At 33.8% G+C, this 22,461-nt stretch overlaps 1 protein-coding gene across 1 annotated transcript; it reads left to right on the forward strand.

Moving 5' to 3' along the window:
• Positions 1 to 1,840: 1,840 nt before the first annotated feature.
• LOC123531430 (uncharacterized) lies at positions 1,841 to 20,170 on the forward strand. The gene is made up of 9 exons (XM_053517748.1): positions 1,841 to 2,103; positions 2,705 to 2,857; positions 3,619 to 3,728; positions 6,132 to 6,215; positions 6,358 to 6,693; positions 6,944 to 7,168; positions 14,538 to 14,718; positions 15,314 to 16,120; positions 16,507 to 20,170. The coding sequence occupies exons 1-9, from the start codon at positions 2,046 to 2,048 to the stop codon at positions 17,559 to 17,561; spliced, it is 3,009 nt and encodes a 1,002-aa protein (XP_053373723.1). The 5' UTR covers positions 1,841 to 2,045; the 3' UTR covers positions 17,562 to 20,170.
• The last annotated feature ends 2,291 nt before the right edge of the window (positions 20,171 to 22,461 follow it).

A 22,461-nucleotide genomic window follows, 5' to 3' on the forward strand; every position in this document is an offset into this window, starting at 1 on the left:
AATGGCGAATACAAATAGTATGCAATTCCGGCATAGAAATGGACTCTAACTTTACATTACTGCGGTGTTGACAGCGGAAGCAGCGGTCCAGTACTAAGACTGTCTACGTACGAAACCAAGGATAACGAGTTCTTCATCTGAAAATTACGAACATTGGGATCAGTGTTCAGTATACACCCGAAAATAATAGACTTGCTATTTGCCGTGTGCATACTTGTTTTCTATTGTCGTTAATATAAATTCTAACACGACCAGCTAATAACCTACATACATGTAGAGCAAAATCTATCTCGAGTTATTCTGCAATAAACCACTAGCGTGCAATGACGTCATCCGATCCAGGTGCGTAGCACGGTCGTAAAAAGTAGTTACAATTTTTCTAACACTGTTGATGCTAGAATGGTGTTAGAATCGAAATGATAAGTTCCCAAGTGTGATTTATCGTAGAATAACCCGAGTTTTTCGTTCTTATACGAAACAATATATCACTCAGGCCTACGGACTTTGCGATATATTCTTAAGCATAAGAACTCAAAACTCGGGTTATTCTACGATAAACCACGTTTGGGAACTTATTATTTCTTAAGTAGACTTTGAAATATTCGTACACATGCATAATCTCATAAACACTTCTTTAATGTATGTTCTCTGAAATTAACAAATAACTGGCTCAACTGAGACACCATACTTTAAAGTAAACACTAGGTTCAAAATGCACGGGAGTCTCGTGATAGTATATGCCTCTAATTTCACATGGTTGAAGTGTAAACAAATAGTTAAAATTGCTTCGTTTTATTTCTCACGGAAAAGATCGGACGGTTTTTGATACTGGAATAATTATAGAACATAATTATACGCATTTAAAGTTGAAAGTTGATTGTTTTCTACAAGACGTAAAACTGAAACAAGTAAGCACTTTTACTCTTTTCAGCAATGTCCATCGGGTGAACTTTGACATTGTTTACAAAGTGAAATCAGTTTTGTGTCATCTTGAAATGCGTTGTTCGGCTGGAACGTATAGTTCCCGGAAAAGTTCTAAAATGGTTTATTTTTGGGATTTTTGTTTTATTTATAAATTCAATACAATGTGCGATATTTCCAGTTTTTGAAAATGATTGAAACTGAACTTTATTTTAGAAAAAGTTCCGATCTTTCATTAATATTTTGCCAGCGGATGCTTACAAATTTTAAGTGAAACGGCTTATTGTCCAAGAGTGGTGTGTAAAGCGAAAACTATCATTACACATTGCGTTTATTCTTTAAATGTAAGGGATCGGTAACAGATTAAGGACAGTGCAACACTATACTAAATGAATATTTCTTATCATGAATAAGGAGACATATATATTTCAGTAAGGAAATATGAGGTAAAAGAACAATAATATATTTAATTCCTTGAAATAAACATGGCGGCGAAATATTTTAGAAAAACTGTGCACGTGTTTTGCGCATTAGAATGTTTAACGACATTTTCTTGAAAAAGTAACGCTCGTGTGCACTATTTTGGCATTTCTTTGAAAAAAATATTTTATAGCAATTTAAGTTGGATGCGATACCAGAATTTTGCACCAAAAATGTTCACTCATTTTCTTCCAAAGCACTGTGGAGATGGGGTTCAGCGTAGCTTTCATGCTCGCAAGTTTACCTACAGATATATCTTTTCAATTTTTATCATATATTTTTGTGTCCTTGCATTTCGAAAGCTGTTTCCAGGATTCTGATTTTTCACATGACCTTCTAATTTCAATTTACGAAAGTACCTTAAGTAAAAAGTACGAATGACAATTGTATGTCAATATGACGAGTGTGTTCAACAGAGCATAAACAAGTACCCCTTCTGCAAAGTATAACTATCGATCGGGTATTTATTATGGCTATGTTATGTATTTAAAGTCTTTTTAACTCAAATCTAAAATGAATTGTTATATGGACATAATGAAACAGAGTTTTCATTTTAATTATCAGGCTAATAAATAGGTAGTTTGTTTTCGGTTAACGATCAGACTGATAAATACGAATGTGAATTAAACACGGAAGTAAACAAAATGGCGGCGCTAAAACAAGTTTTACAAATTGAGCCTGCAGCTGAACTTGTATTCCCAGGTAATTATGATATTTTTAATTTCTATATCAATTCATGTAGAATTAAATAGTATATGTACATAATTATATTCAGGTTCAAATAACTTGTTTAAATATGCAGGGTAGAAATACGCGAATGAAATCTTTAACAGAAGTGTAATTATAGATTCTACGTATTTGTTGTGTTTATTTTTATCTTGATCGCTATTAACAACTAGTAAATAATCAATACGTCCTGTGCAAACTTATTAAACTGTCTTTCCAATGTTTAATGTTAACATTCAAATAAAATCTGGAAAGTCGAGTCAGCAATGTTGAAGAGCAATAGTTTAAATTAAATGTTATACACAACATTCATTTGTTAAACAAGCAAGCACGCACGCATATTATGGTAATTAGTGGCAATTGCCATTCATAATGTGAATGTTAATTGTATTTATGCGTATATATTGTGAAGTAATTGCTCAGAATTTCAAATATTGATTTGGTTCTAATTCACGTTTAAATTTTTTTTCTGATAAAATTACTCGTAGAAAATGGTCTTGGTGTGTAATTAATTTCGAATAACTCGGTGCTTTATCAAAATATTGACGCAGATGTACTCGTGTGTTGTTAATTTCAGTGACATTTGACGAGAACGCAACAACAAAACTCAAGTTAACAAATCCTTCACAAGAGAGTATTTGTTTTAAAATAATGGTAAAAGTTCCGGCGGTATACACCTTCAAGCCAAACAAGGGGATAATTCCACCAAACCAGTCTACAGAAATATTAGGTAACAGCAACTTTATAATGCATATGTACGTTTTCCTTTGCTTCTGCGACTGAGAGTTGTGAAAGAAGAAATGGGCCGCGCCATGAGAAAACCAACATAGTGCGTTTGCGACCAGCATGGATCCAGACCAGCCTATGCATCCGCGCAGTCTGGTCAGGATCCATGCTGTTCGCTAACGGTTTCTCTAATTGCAATAGGCTTTGAAAGCGAACAGCATGGATCCTGACTAGGCTGCGCGGATGCGCAGGCTGGTCTGGATCCATGCTGGTCGTAAATGCACTAAGTTGGTTTTCACGTGGCGCGGCTCAAATAATCAAATAAGCTGTTGAACACATCTAAGCGTGTTTGTTATCATTAGATTTTGCAATATTTTCTAATCATTATGCTGTAATGGTATATGTATATATTGTAATAATATGTGATTTATACAATTGCGGTAAAAAAGCAACAATTAAGCAATTTGTCTTTTTAATTAAATAAAACGATATTACAACGTCTGGCTTACAACAAATATATGTACCTAACAGCATTACTGTCACTGTAACAATATATGTGTACCTTGCAGTCATTATTACCAAATCACCTACTATTTGAAAAATAAAATTGAGATGATGCAAGCCCTCTTAGTAAATCTGTCTTCCCTAGTTTCGATTGTGCTTTCCTTATGTTAACCTAATATTGAAGCCAGTTTCTATTACTGGGAGTAAAAATGAACATGTGGAATTCTATTACAGACCTATTTGTATATTATATTTTCGCAGTCACGCTTCAATCATTCAAGTACGACGAAAATCAAACATACAGACACAAGATAATGGTACGATCAATGTTTGCTCGCGGCGAACAATTAGAGGATCGCATAGACCAGATGGTAAGAAAATAAAGTATCACTAAGATGTTTGACGTCGTTTCAATACAGAAAAAAATAGGCAAACGAAGAAAAATAAAGCTTACATGTAATAAAAAGAATACTATAAAATCATTTGTGTTTTTTTCACACTGAATCTATTAATTTAAAACTCGTTGAAATGCTCGACAGAGTCTCATGTTTCATTCAGCATTAAAAGTCATCAAGGTAATGTCCTTTATGTTTTATCTGTGGTTCTGCCTGGTTTCATTTTAAAGAAGAATATGCGGAGCAACTGCACTCACCCGTTCGTCGGCCTTCCCGCATTGGTTCAATTTCTGTATGTAAGCTGGTATCTCAGTATCAACTGATTGAAATGGACTGAAACTTCACACACTTGCTCACTGTGATAATCTGACACGCACTGAACAGGTTCCATAACTTTCTACTGCATTATTTTCACATAATTATACCCCGACTACTCACGGAATACGTAGAGATATTGCGCTCACCCGTTCGTCGGCGTCGGCGGCCCGATTTTTGGTAAGTTTCTCAGTATCAACTAACAGGAATGGATTGAAGCCTTACACGCACAGTTATGCCCTTTTCTGGACAATAATATCTTAAGTGGTCTGTTATCTCATTAAGTATCATTAGAGAAGACAGTTTTAATAGGACTTGATTAAAGCTTCACATGCTTGCTTACTGTGATGATCCTGTATGCAATGCGCAGTTTATGTAACTCTGTATTGCAATTTACAAATCTATGTCCCTTTCACAAGAGAGCAATTCTTGGTTAATGTTTGTATGTAAGCTGGTATCTCATTAACCGCTTGTGGGAATGAATCAAACATCTCGCATTTGTTAACTTTGATGATATGACATGCAATGCATAGGTCACACAGCTTTCACTCTTTTATGTCTCTGTGATTTTTACAACCAGCAAAGTTTTTTGTAATCTGTTATCTCATTAAGCATCATAGTAGGGAAAAGTTCTATGACTCAAAATTCTGACCGCTTTTGTAATTTTTTATGTCGGGGCATATTTTCAGTATTTTAACTTCTTGTAGTGATAAGCTTTTGAATAGTCGAGCTTTGTTGTCCTCCAACTTTTCTTCTTATATTTAAAGATTTACTTTTTTGGGTTTCAAAAATTATACATCGGCGTGCATGGGGTAAGCTTTATTAATCAATAACCTGATTCGTCTATTATTTAAACAACGAAGGAAGTCAAGCATGATGAATTCTGCAATAATTAACAGTCGACGTTCGGAGCAGTGAGAATATCATGACTTTGATTTTGACGTTAGAATACTGCACAATGCCCTTCGGATGTATTAAGTTTAGAATATTTTTATCACAATATTTCATTGAGCATGCTAGAATAAAAAAAACAAGACCTTCTCGTGTTTTAGCGTCTGACTAACGCCCTGGTTATTCGTGATTTCTACGCCTGTAAAATCATAATCAAGGGTAATCAGACAATAAAGCAAATGACTGCTTTTACTACTGCAAACTGAACATCTTTGTCTGTATGTTGTATTGACCTCGTTCCGTGTATATATTGTATGAAATGTCTTTATGTGTTATTATTTTGTATCATTACAATTATGTTTTAAAGAGAGGTTGGTATTAATCAGTTTATAACAGATCTGATCTGTTATAATATTTGTTCTTTTAAACCATTTTTTATTAGAAACACTTAGTGGTGTTTTGGCCTTTCAGTTTTTTAATGTAATTGTCCAGTTTTATGACAGTTTTAGGCCATTAAAAGCCCAGATTAATGCCAGCTTCTCGGTTTTTACACATCATAATGTGTTTTTTTTTTAAATCTTTCTTAATACAATAATAGTAATATGATAGAATTTTGTGACATATGTAGTATCTAATTTAGTCTCTTATAATTCTATAATAGAATGGTCTTGCATATGATTCTATGTTTTTATTATAATGTAATTGTATGAAATGTATGTTTGCAAGAATGAGACGTAAATAAAGATATATATAATCATTTCCAAACAGCCCGATCCTATATGAATTCATATATCATTTTCATTTCATTCATCCATCTAACATTTTCTAACACTTAAAAGTTTATTAAAGGCGTTAACAAGATTTGCATGCCGGGCCTTATCTTTTTTAATTTTTCCCGGATGTAACTACACGCATGCGCACTTGGAAATATATTCTTGAGGGCTTGCGCCTGAAGTTTTTCCTATCTCGATAATTTATTTATCAAGGTTTTGTTTTTGTGCCTTTACAGGCCAACAAGCACCATCCCTAGAGAAAGAGAACACACGACATATATATAAGCGCATGTCGGAGGAATCAGTTTCTCATAATCTATGTTGTGAATATGTTTATGGCTTTTTCAAGTATATTGTATGTTGGAAAATTAATTTTATATTTCTTATGCTGCCTATGAAGTGGAAGGATATATCTCCAGACGCAGTCATGGGAACAAAACTGGATTGTAGATTCATACAAGCTGAAAGAAAAGAAACTTTGACGGTGAGTATAAATATAATTCTATACACATTACACCTCCAAAACATAATGGGAAATTGATTGTGTTACCATCTTTGGCTGTCGCAGAATTTGATATCAGTAACGTTGCAAAAATCTCATTGTACTTTATTATATTTATTTATAGTCTAGAATGACGACTATGAAGCCAGACGTAACCACTGAAAAGCATACCCGCTATAAAGGACAATCCCGTGGTAGTATCCTTGTTGCAAGCATTGATATTGGCAATACTTACACCAGATGTGCTGTCTCGTCTAAATACGACTATCACAAGGATCCTACAGACATAACGGTGTTGACCCATCTTTGTTCAACAGAATCAACAAGTAATCCAACTATGGTATTAAAGGATGACAACAAAATGTTTGACAGTTTTGGATATGATGCACTTGACAAGTATATGGAACATCGCCAGGGTCATCTCTTCAAAGAAATAAAGCTACCTCTTTATAGAAAACTAGTAGGTTCGAAAGTCTTAACAACTTGATGGCTTTTTATTAACGTTTAGTTACATATTTAATAGTTTTATGTGCAAACAGTACACATCCAGCAACCAAACACAAAGTAATATTTCAAGTGCCTGAAACAAAACTAAACCCGAGCCTGTTTGTAATCAGTCCATGATGAATATCTAACAAAATTGTTGCAATATAGATTGGCCCCACTCTATTATAAGAGTGCATTATATAATAACCAAAATTGATTTTCAGGCAGACAAAGACATAAATAATGTACAAATTAAAGATGAATTAGGAAAACAGATACCTGCAGTCGAAGTGTTTCAAGCAATTATAAACCGCGTTAAAGACCATTTACACGCTGAGCTAGAAAGGCTACGCACACCAATGATGCCTGAAGAGATCTACTGGGTTATTACCGTCCCAGCTGTGTTTACGGACCGGGCAGTCACTTTGATAGAAACAGCAGCAATACAGGTAAATTCGAAATTAAATCTACTAGTATGAATATCGTTGAACGGTAAAGTAAACAGCCCAAACAAAAACATAATATGTGACGCACCATGGCAATTTAGGTCCAAATTCGGCGTAACGTCATTGAGAAAAACTCGATTAAAGTCACGTCAAAATTGGTGGACTTTACCACGTGTTCACGGCAATTAATGCATTTTTGTTTTCAATACTACTCTACCTTGCCACAAGAAATAAATAAAGTGACAAACAGTTTTTATCAAACTTGTATGTATACTGGGCGTCAATGAAAAGTTACTACTTTTATATACCTCATTATTTTATATACATTATTGACGTCACCTTTTTATGGCCTGTGCGCGGTATATAACTCACAGACCCTGTCTGATTATGTCTCCTTACCAGTTTCATGATTTGTAAGGTGAGAACAGCCCATACGACGTCCAAGTTCACGAACTTTAAGTCCGGCGTCAACCATGCCAATGGCCTGATGACGTTGAGTTTCCCTTAAATGTGACATTCTTAGCAAAGGTATTCTGGTTTTGAACGTTTTTCTCTCAGTCTGTCCACTATTTTCTCAAGTGAGATGAATGATTTGCGATAAAAATTGCATATATGTCGACTTTGCTCGGAAAAGTCGTGCAGGCCGTGACTCAAATCTTTACACCAGTGAATACTCAGTTGGGTCAAAACCATCGTCGCGTTGTGCTTTTAACACAATTTAGTGCGATTTTCAAAATATAAGGGTCAATAGATTGGTAACTTTTCAGTGACGCTGAGTATATTTAAACATTTCCGTGTTTTGCACTTCGTTTCTTTGATCAAATTATTAACAATTTATCGCCCTTTGAAGCAACCCATCATTTGTTAACATCGAACGTCGTGGAGAAAATAAAACTATCAAAAACAGATATTTGATGACTTCTTTCAATGGTATGAAGAAAGACAGTTTGCGAATTTTCAGGTAAGTAAGTATTTAAGCGATATGTAGGGTTTAAAAATATTATTTGAGTTCATACCAACTGTTGTGCTCGATATCTTTTCCAAAATAGCCCGTATATTCACAGGAACCTGAAATTCTATCAAAATGCCACAAAAAGTCTGTATATGAAAAAAGACCCCCCTTCTATATAATTAAAAAAAACCAGGAATGAAACACATTCATACCCCACCCACAAAGAGAAAACAAGAAAATGTCAAAGAAAGGAGTGCGAGTGCTCTCGGGTGGCGTATTTATCTAAAAGCAACTAAAATATATGCGGGACTGTGCTTACTGGTCGCTTCACCGTATTAAATAACACGAAATCAACGATTTCAACAACATTTCGTTCATCGTCCGAACCATTGCGTGACGTCACACCTTCATGTATACTTTTGCACCGGAGTTAAAGGCGCTCGCTACAGTTTTTCCGGACGGTTCGATATTTACCCCAACACCGTGCCAAATTGTTTGTGTTTCTAATCGATGCAGCTCATTGCAGAGCTGGAGCGGTCTTCTGCGCATGCCCGGAAGTGATTATCTAATGTCGCGTACGGCAAAAATTCGCAAATTATTGTATGTTCTCATGCATTTAATGTATAATATGTATAATGTACTGACTAAAGGTTAGAGTAAGTATCACCATGGTTACAAAATATATACATTTAAAGTACTTTTAGTTCAAATTGCTTCAATCCGACATATACTGGAGTCTGTAATTTATACAGGCGCTCCAACTCTGCATTGAGTCACAGCTGTTTCTAATCCCGTACCGTACCCATACCGTACATCCGTATTCGTAAACTATAGGTTTTGTTCGGAGAAAGGCGGAAATTTTCATTGTTCTATGCTTCAGAAACACCTTTAAATCCGCTTATTAAGAAATCTGCCGTTTGATAATTTGATATATCTCTAAGTCATTTGCTCAAACACTGAAAGAGTATTTTGTACCAACCTCAGGCTACACCCCACCTCGCTGTAATTTGATTTAAGCGAAATCTAATATGGTGACCTATCAATTTTCTTTTTGTTTTAGATTAGGTAGACATAACCAAAGGTATGTGCAGAGTTTAATTAAATTCTGTTATGTGAAACTCGATAAAATAGCAGAAGTACCAACTTAAAATTGACAAAAATATGCAAAAATAGCCCTTGGGTCTACTGAACAAGTATTCCTTTCTTTACAAAATCATTTTCTTTTGATTTCTCTGAGCATGTTTCAAATAGATATATTGTTTCCGTTATAAAAATGCTTAGATATCAAATTGATGCTGATTATTGTACTTTACTGCAATATATTTTAGGATTATAGAAATTTTGAAAAATATTAAAAATAGCACCATATCTAGGGGCAAATTAAATTGAAACAAAGCTGGTGACCTAGGTTTTTTATTTCATTTTCAATACATCATATTAACATGATCTTTTAATACAAAACATTTCATCAAAATCTATTATTGAGAAAAAAATTACGAAACTGTAGCGAGCGTCCTTAATAATGCTTTTGTGTAAATGCCAGTATCCGGTCCGATCCGCACACAATTTAGAACAGAACAGAACAGCATTCCGTATCACCAAGCGTAGCTGAGCAGCCATGATATTCTTTCTTTCTATTATGCGCTGCTTCCGTCAATGGTTGTGTTACTTCCCCTCTTTTGTCAATGCTAGAGTTAGTTCCCATAATGGGTTTTTCCAACATGATTTGCCTAATTCTTTTATTACTTAATGGTTAAAGAAATTCAAAGATGAAATATTTATTGAAAGAAATATTAATAAAACATGACATATACAGATATTTTTTACCTGGTTCTTGAAATTATTTAAGAAATAATAAGTTCCCAAACGTGGTTTATCGTAGAATAACCCGAGTGTCTTTGTTATTATGTGAAACAATATATCACGCCTTCATGATATATTCTTACGCATAAGAACTCAAAACTCGGGTTATTCTACGATAATTCACACTTTGGAACTTATTATTTCGATTCTAACACGACATACTAGTATCAACAGTGTTAGAAAAAATGGTAACTACTTTTTACGACCGTGCTACGCACCTGGATCGGATGACGTCATTGCACGCGAGTTTTTTATTGCAGAATAACCAGAGATAGATTTTGCTCTACATTCCCTGGTCGTGTAAGATTTTGTATTCTCTCCGGCGCAGAAATATACATTAAGGTGTGACGTCACGCAATGGTTTGGACGATGAACGAAATGGTGTTGAAATCGTTGATTTCATGTTAGTTAATACGGTGCAGAGACCAGGAAGCACAGTCCCGCATATATATTTTAGTTGCCTTTAGATAATAACGCCACCCGAGAACACTCGCACTGCTTACTTTGAAATTTTCTTGTTTTCTCGTGGTGGGTGGGGTGTGAATGTGTTTCATTCCTGGTGTTTTTATTATATAGAAGGGGGTCTTTTTACATATACAGACTTTTCGTGGCTTTTGGATAGAATTTCAGGCTCCTGTGGTATATTGAACGTTTTTGACAGTAATGACAGTTTGGAGGTAGCACAATTCATATTTGTGTCACTATGTTGTAGACTATATTATTAATTAAATCTGTCATTAAGTAAACAGTTTTAACTCTTATTCTTGCATAAAAAAACTACTTTTTTTCACTGGATCCGCCCATGTATAAACGGGAGAAAAATCGTGTGAAAACAAGGCAATTCACGTGCTGTTAATACATGATTTCTTTTTTCCAAATGCTTTGCCAGGGACGTATGTATTTATTTCTGCGCAGACTGATATTTGGCATCTGCGTCTTGCTTCTTTCATAATAACCTCTTCTTGTAGCATTATAGATACAACGTAATCCATAGTATGTTTAGCTGTATCAGTTTCCAACCCCAAACGTACTGCCCCCATCAATGTACGCTCTAGCTTCTCTTAGAGTTTACTCCCTATACAAAGCGTCTGTTCAGTTATTGTAAATAACTGTGAATAAATAGGTATCGCGTGTAACTTGTGCTTTTGCTCGTTTTTAGGTACTATATTAATGATTTTTGTTAATATCAGTCGGCATGTTTTTACCTGAGTTTTCGCAGAATTCATAAACATGATAAACCTCGAAAGCAAGTCACTCCGTACTCTAAATATGTTCGTACTCAAAATAATTCGAATGTAAAGTTATTATTCTTAAAATTGTGTTCCTGTTAATCAAACTTTAAAGTAATATGCAAAATTATGGGTCATGTAACGTTTGTAATAACTAGATATAAAAATAAGATGCTCAAAAACCTTCAAGTTACGCTTTTGTTAGTGTTGTTGATTTGTGTGCCCCGGTTATGGATATTTAAAACATGTTTATCGTTTCCAAGAACAACCGAATGGTAACTAAAACATGTACAGGAATTGTAAAGACATCGCATATGAAAACAATGCATTTAATCGTCGTGTAATGTTTTTTATGCAAGAATAGCGATAATACACGTTTGTTTCGGTCTTGGTCACAAACAATCCCGCGGGGTTCTGCAGATGTTAATACAGAAAAAACGTGTATTATCCCTACGTCAGTAGAATCGGTATGCGGACAAAAACACAGCATGCAGTCACAACTTGTTTAGTTACATAATTTAAAGCCCTGATCATTTTATATAACCATAAAGTGACTGATCTGACAGGAACAGTTGCAACACATCTGTTTTCCGCTTCAGTCACTTATTTCTTACTTATAATGTCAAATCAATCTATACATTAAACTTCTACATGGCATAAATATTGTTTTTACATGGTATGAGACAGTTTTATTAAAGCTTTTCATGTTAAATTTGCATACAGTTCACTTTACCATGATTTCTGGATTCCTCATTTTGTACTGTTTTTGGCAAGCTACTGACAACCACTTTGTAAAATGAATAAACTTTTGAAAGTCTTGCAGGGATTCAAACCTATTACTCTTTTGATAAAAGTCTTTGTGATCTATGTACTGAGCTAACTGCCCAGGCCATTTTTGTCTTACATTTCAGCCTTTTCAAGTATTTTTTTTCTTTTTTTTTACAGATCAATCACTGAGGAACTTTTGTTCTTGATGCAATGACCTTAAACAGTTAAGGGTTTTCCAGGAAGGTCTACACCACAAGCTGGATGTTTTGGGGTTTTGTAATTTTCTTCATACATTTCTACAGTTACTGTACTGCTATTCTAAGAAAGATAAAGACATATTAAAATAACATAAACATAAATGATCTAATTTTTTCATACCATTTTAAGAGAAATGAGTTTAATTATAATCAACAAATATGTATAGTATATTAAGAAGTGAATAAGTACTGATATATAATTATTAGATATATCATGTATGTATTTTGGATTGGATTTTTTTTACAGTATTTATGTTTACATTAAGTTTGATTGCCTGAGTTGTGTGTGTAGTATGTCAGAATCTTAGCTAGCTTATGTATTCTTGAAAATCCTCATTTTTCTACTTGAAAACTGTAACATTCTTGGATGAGTTTATACTTACCAATTCTGCTTTCATTCTGCTTTTAACAAAAAGACTCTCTTTAAAATACTTAAAAAGATGCTTTACAGTCTTATATTTTGTAACCTTATACTTACCTTAAAATGAAGTTCTGATGTTACTGAAATTTTGTTTTGCAGTGATAAAAGAAATTCAAGAAAAGTACTTAATGAATATGTGAATGGGAATGACACAGAAGGAATTAATATGTTCTACTGATCATCCAGCTGAAATTATGCCTATGGAATAGAGTGCATGTCACAAATACTGATACGAGCAAATAGCTCTAATTGCACATATAAGGTCATGTTTCCTGCCCTCATGACCTGAAAAAGTTAAATATTCTAATTTCAACTACAAATGTGTTTCAAGAAAAAGTAAAACTTAGTCAAGTGTGAGAAATATTTGGTAAAAGTATGTTTTGTTGCCATGACAACTATGAAATGGCTTGTGGCCTGAGAAGCACAATCTTAGTTGTTCTAACAATACAGAATTTTACTTTATAAACTTTCCAAAACTGCATGCATAAAATACTAAGATATGTCTGTAGGATGAATCCTAGTTGTTTCAAAACTACAATATGTGTGACATTAACGCATAATCTTTGGAGGAAACATCTTTTACAATCAAAATTGCCTTGCCAATGTAGGAAGGATTTTTCCAGAAATGGCCATGACAGAAAACTACCAATATTGCAGAAAATATTTGTTACTGTCTAAATTTAATGTACATGTATTTTATTTTAAGAATTAATCATGTAAATCCATGTTTATTATTGTGTAAAAAGATATTTTTACTTAGCAATATCACATTAATTTGCATTGAATGATGTCTCTTACTTTTAAATACAAATGTAAGAAAACAGACAGCTTTTGATGTAAATATACGGAAAAACATTTCAAATATTCAAATTATTACAAAAAATTGACAAAAATGTTACTTTTTTGATTTTGTAAGAAAATTACACATTGTTGCCTTGGTAATGATTCACTGACAAGTATAACTCTTATAAGTCTTTTGAAATGTTAGCAAACTCACAGTTGATAATTATATCTGCTCGCCTGATTTTCTTTCTTACTGTTTAATAGATAAGGTGTCTTTAACAATAAGATTAATGTCCTAGTTTTGAGGATGTTGTTTAATTTGATATCAAATAAAGTCTGTATTTTTGTTCAAAAAATGTCATAAAACTTCGGAAATAAAAACAGTTGTCTGTAAACAATGCCGCACACTAGCTAGAAAAAAGTTAATTGTGTATTTATTTCTCTTTCTAGATGTAAATTATAACTAGATTTATCAAGGGACTATTAAAAAAGAGGTTAAACAACAGTGTTGCTATGGAAACGATTTTTAGTACAAAACATTTTGATACTAAACTGAAAGAAAGCCACAGAAAGAAATACATTTCATTAATTGCATGTTGCGTTTGTTATTCTATCATGTATTTAATCTTGATATTATTTAAGATGGAGTCATTATTCAGATATACTGCCTCAATTTTGATACAGTTAAGACAAAAAACATGGTGTCCGAAAAGTGGTAATTTCTCCATGACAACGGCTGATTTTTATTGTCGAATTGCAGATTTTTACCCAGAACATGTCAATCTGTCAGGTTAGCCCAAAACCTAATTTTTGACCAGAATCGCATTTGGACCCAAAATCTCATGCTCTTTCACATATATATGAAATGTATTGCTATATTTAACGACACCAGTCTGTATTTATTGAATCATGCATTAAATAATGCATGTAGGGTCTCGCTTCATATTTATGTTGAACAGTCACCATATGGCGTAAATTTAAATGTGATGTAATATCCAGGAAGAAAACTCATCCAGGTTTACTAGACATAAGAAAATATGAATTAGAAAAAGTACAAAATGCTCAGTTTAAACTATTATGCTTTTTATATTTCGTACAGTCTGGAATTGCCAAGAATAACCTCAATATTTCCACTGAACCAGTGTCTGCTTTGGAATATTGCAAACACACTCACAAGCGTCAGCACGAGTACTGTACTATTTATCACCCAAGTGGATTAACTAGCTCAGAAGCGGATATTTTTCAAGATGGAAGACAGTATATTGTAGTAGATATTGGAGGTATTCCATCAATTTATTTTGTTTAGAGTATGCTATAAAACAATGACATTTTGAACAGGAATGGTTGGTCCCAATCAACAAAGTGATTAACATAAAATAATATTGGACAGTTTCGATGAGTACTTATTTAACCCCATAACCGGAAATTTACATTTATAGGAGTTTTCAAAAGAATGTGCTCCTACTCAAATGAATAGTTTGCTAACTAGTTATCAGCTTGTAATGTTTCAATTGCATAAACTAGGAAACACTACAGATCAAGACGCAAACTTTCTCAGTCTATGCTTTCATGAAAATGACACTAACATAAGACAAGAACCTATCCGGCATCACTTAATTTAGTCACATTTTATTGATCGTTGCTCGTTGGCATTTAGTTATTACATATTTCAATAATTATTATATAATTATCAAACCTCAAGAGGGCCCGACACAAAGTTCTGATAGAGAATATAATTTCGATATCACTGACACGATGTGTTATATGTAATTAGATAGGCAGTCGTTTAGATATAAGTAATTCTTAATAGTTGTGACTGCTGACATATATTGATCATTTACGCTCAAGTTACCTTCGGTTTATTCTTCATTATAGGAGAAACGCTAGATGTCACAGTTATTAAGACAGGCCTCAGACGAAATGTTACAGAGCAGCATAAAGTTTGTGTTGTTGGGAGTGGTAGTAACAGCTTACACGAAGCACTTGACAATGTTTTGACAGACCTCGTTGGAAATAAAGCATATCACAGGTTCAGCACTGAAAAACATGATGATTATAGGTTTTTGCACAAAGTATTCAATGAAACACTGAAAAACGAAGATACACATTCTAACAGGGTCATCAGTGTGAAGGTACTTGAATTAATTGTGTTTGACATCGAATCAGAAGATAATTTTAAGACTGCCCTTGGTATGTCTCCTTATGCTGGTGAGATTAGTGTTTGTGCCGATAAGCTGAGATTGTCTGCAGCTTTTTGGAAAGGACTTGTAGCAGAATATTGTCTGACGTTAGTCAAGCAACTAAACGATGTGTTTGAGAAATACTCATGTGACAAAAACATTTGTTTATTGCTTGTTGGAGGATCTGCTAGTTTTAAAACGGTCCAAGAAGCTGTGATGAAAGAATTTAATAACTTTGACATTTTCATTCCGATGCAACCTGAAATTGCTACAGTCGGGGGTTCCGTAATGCTGGGACATGTCCCTCCATTTACGATAGATCGTGTTCCAAACGGAAGAGACACCATAGTGATGATAGAAGATAATCAGTCAAAAGCAAGTGATTGTAAAATAGATGACCAAGCAGTCGCAAGTGATTTTGTGCAAAGTATATCCGAGATGTCAGTTTCGAGCGACTTTATAGAAGACGAAACAATAGCCAGATCATCGAATATGCAGACAGGTAAAATGTATAAAATACCAAATGAATTCTTTTTTTTTCTACTCAAAAACTTACTCGAAAATTATAAAGAAAATAATTATTTGCCATCTGTTAACTTGTAACCATTAAATCCTTGTACAGAAACCCACTCCCAATCTTTCTCTCAAACACGCAAATCATTGTGCCATAAAATCATTATCTGACTGTAGTCGCGGATATATTTGGCAAATAGTCCAATTCAGATTCTTTCATTCATTGTTGTAAAATGATCAGAATTTGACGAAATAAAGTATTTAGAATTATTAATACATGAATCCGCCCTTAAGTGGTATTCAAACATATACAATGTATGTTGATGATGGAACAGTTTTTATCTGTATTGAGGTACTCAATCTTCTATCACGCAGGACTGAAATCTTTGTCACAGAGATTGCAGGGGAAGCCACAAGAAATATCAGTTAGACGAAATTATATTACTGCTGATGTTATCACAGCTTACGGAGACATAGATGCATCAAGACCATTGAAGGTGTGTTTTGCTGACGAAGATGACAAGGATATGACAAGAGAAATGTTTGGGTTGTTCTGGGAAAAGACATGCAGTGTATGGTTTCGAGGAGAAAATGCTACTATCCCGCTAGTACCCGTTGCGAAAAGAGCAGAAGCCAGACGTGTATTTCCGGTTCTTGGTAAAATTCTAGAGCATATGCTGTGCATACTTGGTCAATTCCCTACCCAGATATGTCGTAGTCTTGTTCTAGCTATAGCTCATCCCGACAAAGATGTTGATGCTGATTTAGTGCTTGATGATTATCTACTGTATGCACCGGAAAGAGAAAGTATTCTTTTGTCACAGAGTTTAGCGAAGTCTGATTGGTCTGAAAGTAGAAAGAAGCGTCTGACCAGATTTTTCAGCGTGAACAAGATTTCAATGCATCCAACACCAAAGTCATTTAGAGAAGACCTTTTAAACATTGCTTATGCAGAAATCATCGACTCTTCACATGTTTATGTTGCATTGATGAGGCGAGGAATTTCTGATTTTGCTTTAAAGCACTTCTTTGATGTTCTTGACACTGACGGTTTGAGGTCAGAGTATGAAATGACAAAACCCACAACTGAAAGAGTTGTTCAAATGATTGAAGATATGTTTGACAAAGCTGGCTTTAGTGCAGAAGAGAAAATCATCATCAATTATCTCAGCAACATTATCAGTGATATGAGCAAGAAACAACTACGACAATTTCTGATCTGGCTCACAGGTTCTCCTTGTATGCCTCAGAAAATCAACATTACTTTCAACACATCTGGAGGCAGGTCAAAGCTTCCTGTAGCACATAGCACAAGTCACGTGCTCGAACTGTCCAGAGACTATAGTTCGTATCAAGATTTTGAGCGTGTTTTGATGGACGTTCTGTCAAATGAATTCTTAATTGTTACAGCAGGTGAATCTGGTCGTTAAAACAACCACAAAGAAACGAAATAGTATCGACGAAGAGTGTAAAGTGATAAACATTCTTGCAACTACATTTAAATATTTTGATATTCGCTCAATACATGATGATTTATTTAGTCTGATCCAATATGGTGATTTCTTTGTGACACTTGATGTGTGACCGTTGTCACTTTGGTACGTGTAGCTCATGCTGAAATTCATAAAATTCAGTATTTCCTTTAATCCTTTCAAAATAGGCATTTGTCAACATGTTTTATTGAAACGCTATATGCCACGATTTCAAAACCATCAGGTAAGTTTTGTATTGGAGAGTCCATGAAATTATACTGGATATACTGGACTTTCCAGGTTCGATGCAACCATGTGAACTTTTTTATTTTGAATTACGTCCACGTTATCTGCGTTGATGTTTTGCAACATAAAATCAACTTAAAACCATTTATAATAAGAAAAAAAAATACTGATTAACTTATTTATCTTTTAACAGTGTAACGCTATAAAGAGATATTCGACATTCTTTTCCGAGAACAAGCAAAACAAGCAAATTTCTATATCATTATCTGAATGACAATATGAATTCATAAATGTTACAGCAGATAAATCTGGTCGTTGAAACAACCACAAAGAAACGAAACGGTATCGAAGAAATGTGTAAAGTTGTATACATTTAAGGAATTCAGAAACGCATCATCCATATATTGAATTTATTTCATTCTTGTAATTTATTTCTACTATTTTTATATTTACTTATTTATTCATTAGGTCTGATCCACACTGTAAAAATATACTGTAATGTTTACGGTATGTACCGTTGAATAGTTACGGTATTTTGCCCGTACAGATGATTACGGAATTTAGACCGTGAACCCGCGGTAATTGCTGGAATAAAATAGCCGCCGCCTGAGACCAACGTGTAGAATATTTCTTGTATCAAATTTTTCTTGTTTAGAGATGCTTTTTAATAGCAGCTGTCCAAACATTTTCATGTTCGCAAGACGCAGCTGATATAGGTGTTCAAATACGCGACTGGTTTCATTAAACAGAAAATGTGTACATTACAAATTCTATAACAATGTTTCTACGGTAAAATTCCTGGCAGCTGGTTCCCAGTACCTTAACCGTTAAATAACAGTTAGGCCTGTAAAAAAGGAAACGGTCTGTCCTGTAAGTTTTACGGTAAAATTCCTTGAAACCAGATGCCAGGATGTTTACTGTAAATCATTATGGTATGTCTTTACAGTGGGTATGGTGGTTTCTTTTGTGAAGCTTGACGCATGACCGTCCTTACTTTGGTGCGTATAGCTCATGCTGAAATTCATTAAAATCAATATTTACTTTTATTCTTCTCAAAATAGACGTTTCTCAAAAACTTCATTGAAGCACTTTCAAACATCATCTGGATGTTTTTGTATTGGAGAGTCCGCCAAAATATACTGGACATACTGGACATTCAAGGTTCGATGCATTCACGTGAAGGTTTTTATTTTGAATTACGTTCACGTCATCTAATCGCTTTTTGCGACTTAAAATCAAATTAACCTTTTATCATTGGAAAAACTTATTTATTTATTTATCTTTTAACGGTGTCACGACTTAAAACAGATGTTAGTTATTCTTGTCCGAAGTTAATCAAAAGAAACAAATTTATTTATGTTTGAATGACACTAATCCGAATATGAGCTTCATTTATGGTATGATTGAAAGTGAAATTTATAGAAGCTCGTTTTCATATAGAAACCTTTTCTCATATCATTCAATGCATAAGATTGAAATTGTATCATTTCTGTGTCATTTCTTTGACACTTGATTTAAATGCTTGAAAAAAAGACACCTTTTTTAATTTGAAATGTACTGATAATATGTTGTGTTTCCTCTAGTTTATGTTTGTGTATCTCTTTTTTTTTTTTTGATGAAATTCTTTTCATGAGAAAAGTTTTGCATATTTGTGAGAATGTTAAGATGGCTCTGTTACTTTACACTTAGGATTTAACTCCTCTTATGAATGTTATACTAGGCCTTGAGCCAAGATCTCAAATTCCAAAAATTGGCGAACAAAATTTTAGTGCCTTTCATTTTAATAGTTATATGTCTGTTGTCTTTGAAACAGTCGGCGGCTCTCTTTGATATAACTTAATGGCCGATTTTCTTGAGTTTTACTTGCAATCATTATTTCGTTAAGATTTTGAGGATAATCTGTTTGCTTTGGAATACGGAAGGCTCATTCAGTTTTATAAATATTTGTAACATATAATACTAAAGTAAGAGCAAAGAGTTCTCGTGATGTCTCAATGACAGGTATAGCTCAATATGTGTCATGTTTTGTATTTTTAAGTAATGCACTTATCGTTTGTTTATATAGCTTTAAGCAACTGTGTATTTTAGCTTGAGAATTTTAAGAGTTTTATTTTAACAAATATTAGATAGTATGTGAATTTTATTCGGGACAGAGTCAAAAGCAGATTGCGGAATCTTCGAATAAGATTGAATGAAATTCCATAGTTTGTGTATATAATTCAAGTAGCATATTGAGTAATGCACATTTATTGATAAATGTATTTAAATTTTATAGTTATAAATGTGTGTTTTGTATGAAAGGATAAATTCATTAAAGTAAACTTATTTTGTGTGTTCATTTAAGATGTATGCTGAGTTTTCTGTTAACCAAAGAGGTGTAGTATCACTTACATTAATTACTGCATCACTTAGTATCAAAGAAAATTGAAATAAAGCCGGAAATGGCTTTAAAATTAATCCTATTAAATTAATTTAGTCAATGGTGCCGATCGTCCTGAGCATTTATGATTATGCAGAACCAATGCAAAAATGCATAGACCCTCTGGACAAACAGTTTATAGTCCTCGAATCGAACATTTGACTCCGTAAGATCCCGGGTTTCGACACAGTTGGCATCACAACTTAAAACAAGACACTTGTGGGGGATTTTAATTGTAGTTCCAGCTGAAAATTACCATGTGTAACCAAAATAGAAATGTGTTAGACTAAACTATTAGATGCTTTAGTCTGCAGTATATAAATGACAGTAGGAAATGATTATACTCGGTTAGTTCTACAGTTATAAGTACTATTTACCAGAATTAAAATGTTTCTTATTGCGATTTAACCCTTTCTTGGGGGACAAATCATATTGAGTACTATTAGATGCACACTGTATCATGTATTAGTTATACCGTATATAACTTTTCCATTGTACTGAAATAACACGGATATGACTAAGATTAACAAACGGGGTTAACTCAACAATTTATATTGTATGAACAGGTTGTTTCCCTTGATTAAAGAGAGAGTTTATGGTAAGTCTCTAGCTTATCCCCTACAGCAAGAAGTAAACAGAACATTTGCATTATTTTAAATAACTTTAGCAAGAGAATCGACTATATAATTGAAAACATTTTATTGACGAATCATCGCGACAGAGTTAATTAATCAATAAACAGCTTAGCAAAGGAAATTGACAGGTTGAATTCGAAAACGCTACTCAAGTACGGCATTTTATGACCATCGTCTTCAATCATTTAAATTGCTATGCGCAACGTAGTCTAAATTCTTCAAGTGGAGTCACTTAGTCGGGTATTGAGACACACATTGCGGAAGGGTATGTTTAAGATCACAACTGGATTGTAGTTGAACAAATCATACTGATGGAAACGACAAAAGCACTCGTATGCAGACTGAAAACAGTTTTATAGTTTTCGTTTAGATATTTACGGCTAAACGACACAATTATGAGTCATATGGCGACTTTCCAGCTTTGATGGTGGGGGAAGACTCGATGTGTGACTTTATGCATTATGTCATCACTAGAGGGCACCTGGGTAAAACCACCGACCTTCTGTAAGACAACTTAGCGTGATGGCTTCCTCATAAAAAGAATTCAGAGCCCCGAGTGAGGCTCGAACCCACATGAGAAGCAAAATGTTTGAAGTCAGCGACCATAACCACTTGGACACGGAGGACCCTACTGTTTTATGGAGTAATATACATGTTTTATATGCTGTTCAATTTTAATATGACACAAGCCTTTTTTTTTAATATAATTTCTGTTGTTTGATTTTTTTTTCTCAAAATGTAAGATAAATACTTAGTGATATCAAAATATTTATGAATGTATTTGTTAATAACTTCTTAAAAGTGGACTATTAACCAGTATGTCATTATTAAAGTAAGTGTACGTAACAAATTCTACGATTGTTCTTATGAAAGAGTTTGTGTATATAGTCATTCATCATGATAACACACCTATATATATTATACTGTCGTCTATATTGACTGAAAAAAAAATGTTGAAAAGACGTTAAAACCGAACACACATATATAATATTATTATGAAGACCTAACTGTCCAATATTGCTGGTGGTGTTAAAACGCTTGCACTGTGTTTGCAAGAGGGCGCGTTGAAACTTATTTAGACATATAAGGCGCATCTTTTTAATATAATGCAATAGCTTGAAAAAATGATGGTGTAACTTTTGTTCAAACATTTACTAAGTACATTTTAGTACATTTACTAAGCTTAAGTAGTGAAATAACAACTTATATTAGTGTATTGACAATAAGTTTACAAGATTTACCAGCATATTTCGCTTTCTCTTTCAGTTTAGAAACAAGTAATGAAAACGCAAAAAAGCCAGTGGCTATTGTTGTCTTGGTCAACCTTTTAAATATTCTGTGTATGGTATTTTTTAAAATATTAACATAATTATGTCGTACTTACAGATTACTACATTGTTGTTACATGTATAATGTTCTTGTGTAAATCTAGGTCTACTTTCTATGATCAGATTGCCAGCAGAAATATTTTTGACTCTGTTGGTATACTCTACATTGCAATAGGAATTTACGGTAAATTTTCGGCGCTGTTTATCACTATACCTTATCCTGTTCTTAG

The sequence above is a fragment of the Mercenaria mercenaria genome, chromosome 11, assembly GCF_021730395.1.
Source record: "Mercenaria mercenaria strain notata chromosome 11, MADL_Memer_1, whole genome shotgun sequence".
Lineage (NCBI taxonomy): Eukaryota > Metazoa > Mollusca > Bivalvia > Venerida > Veneridae > Mercenaria > Mercenaria mercenaria.

Coding starts and splice junctions, on each gene's coding strand:
- LOC123531430 (XM_053517748.1), top strand. CDS start 2,046: ATGGCGGCGCTAAAACAAGTTTTACAAATTGAGCCTGCAGCTGAACTT. Junction 7,169..14,537: donor TAGAAACAGCAGCAATACAG/GTAAATTCGAAA, acceptor TATTTCGTACAG/TCTGGAATTGCCAAGAATAA. Junction 14,719..15,313: donor TATTGTAGTAGATATTGGAG/GTATTCCATCAA, acceptor TCTTCATTATAG/GAGAAACGCTAGATGTCACA.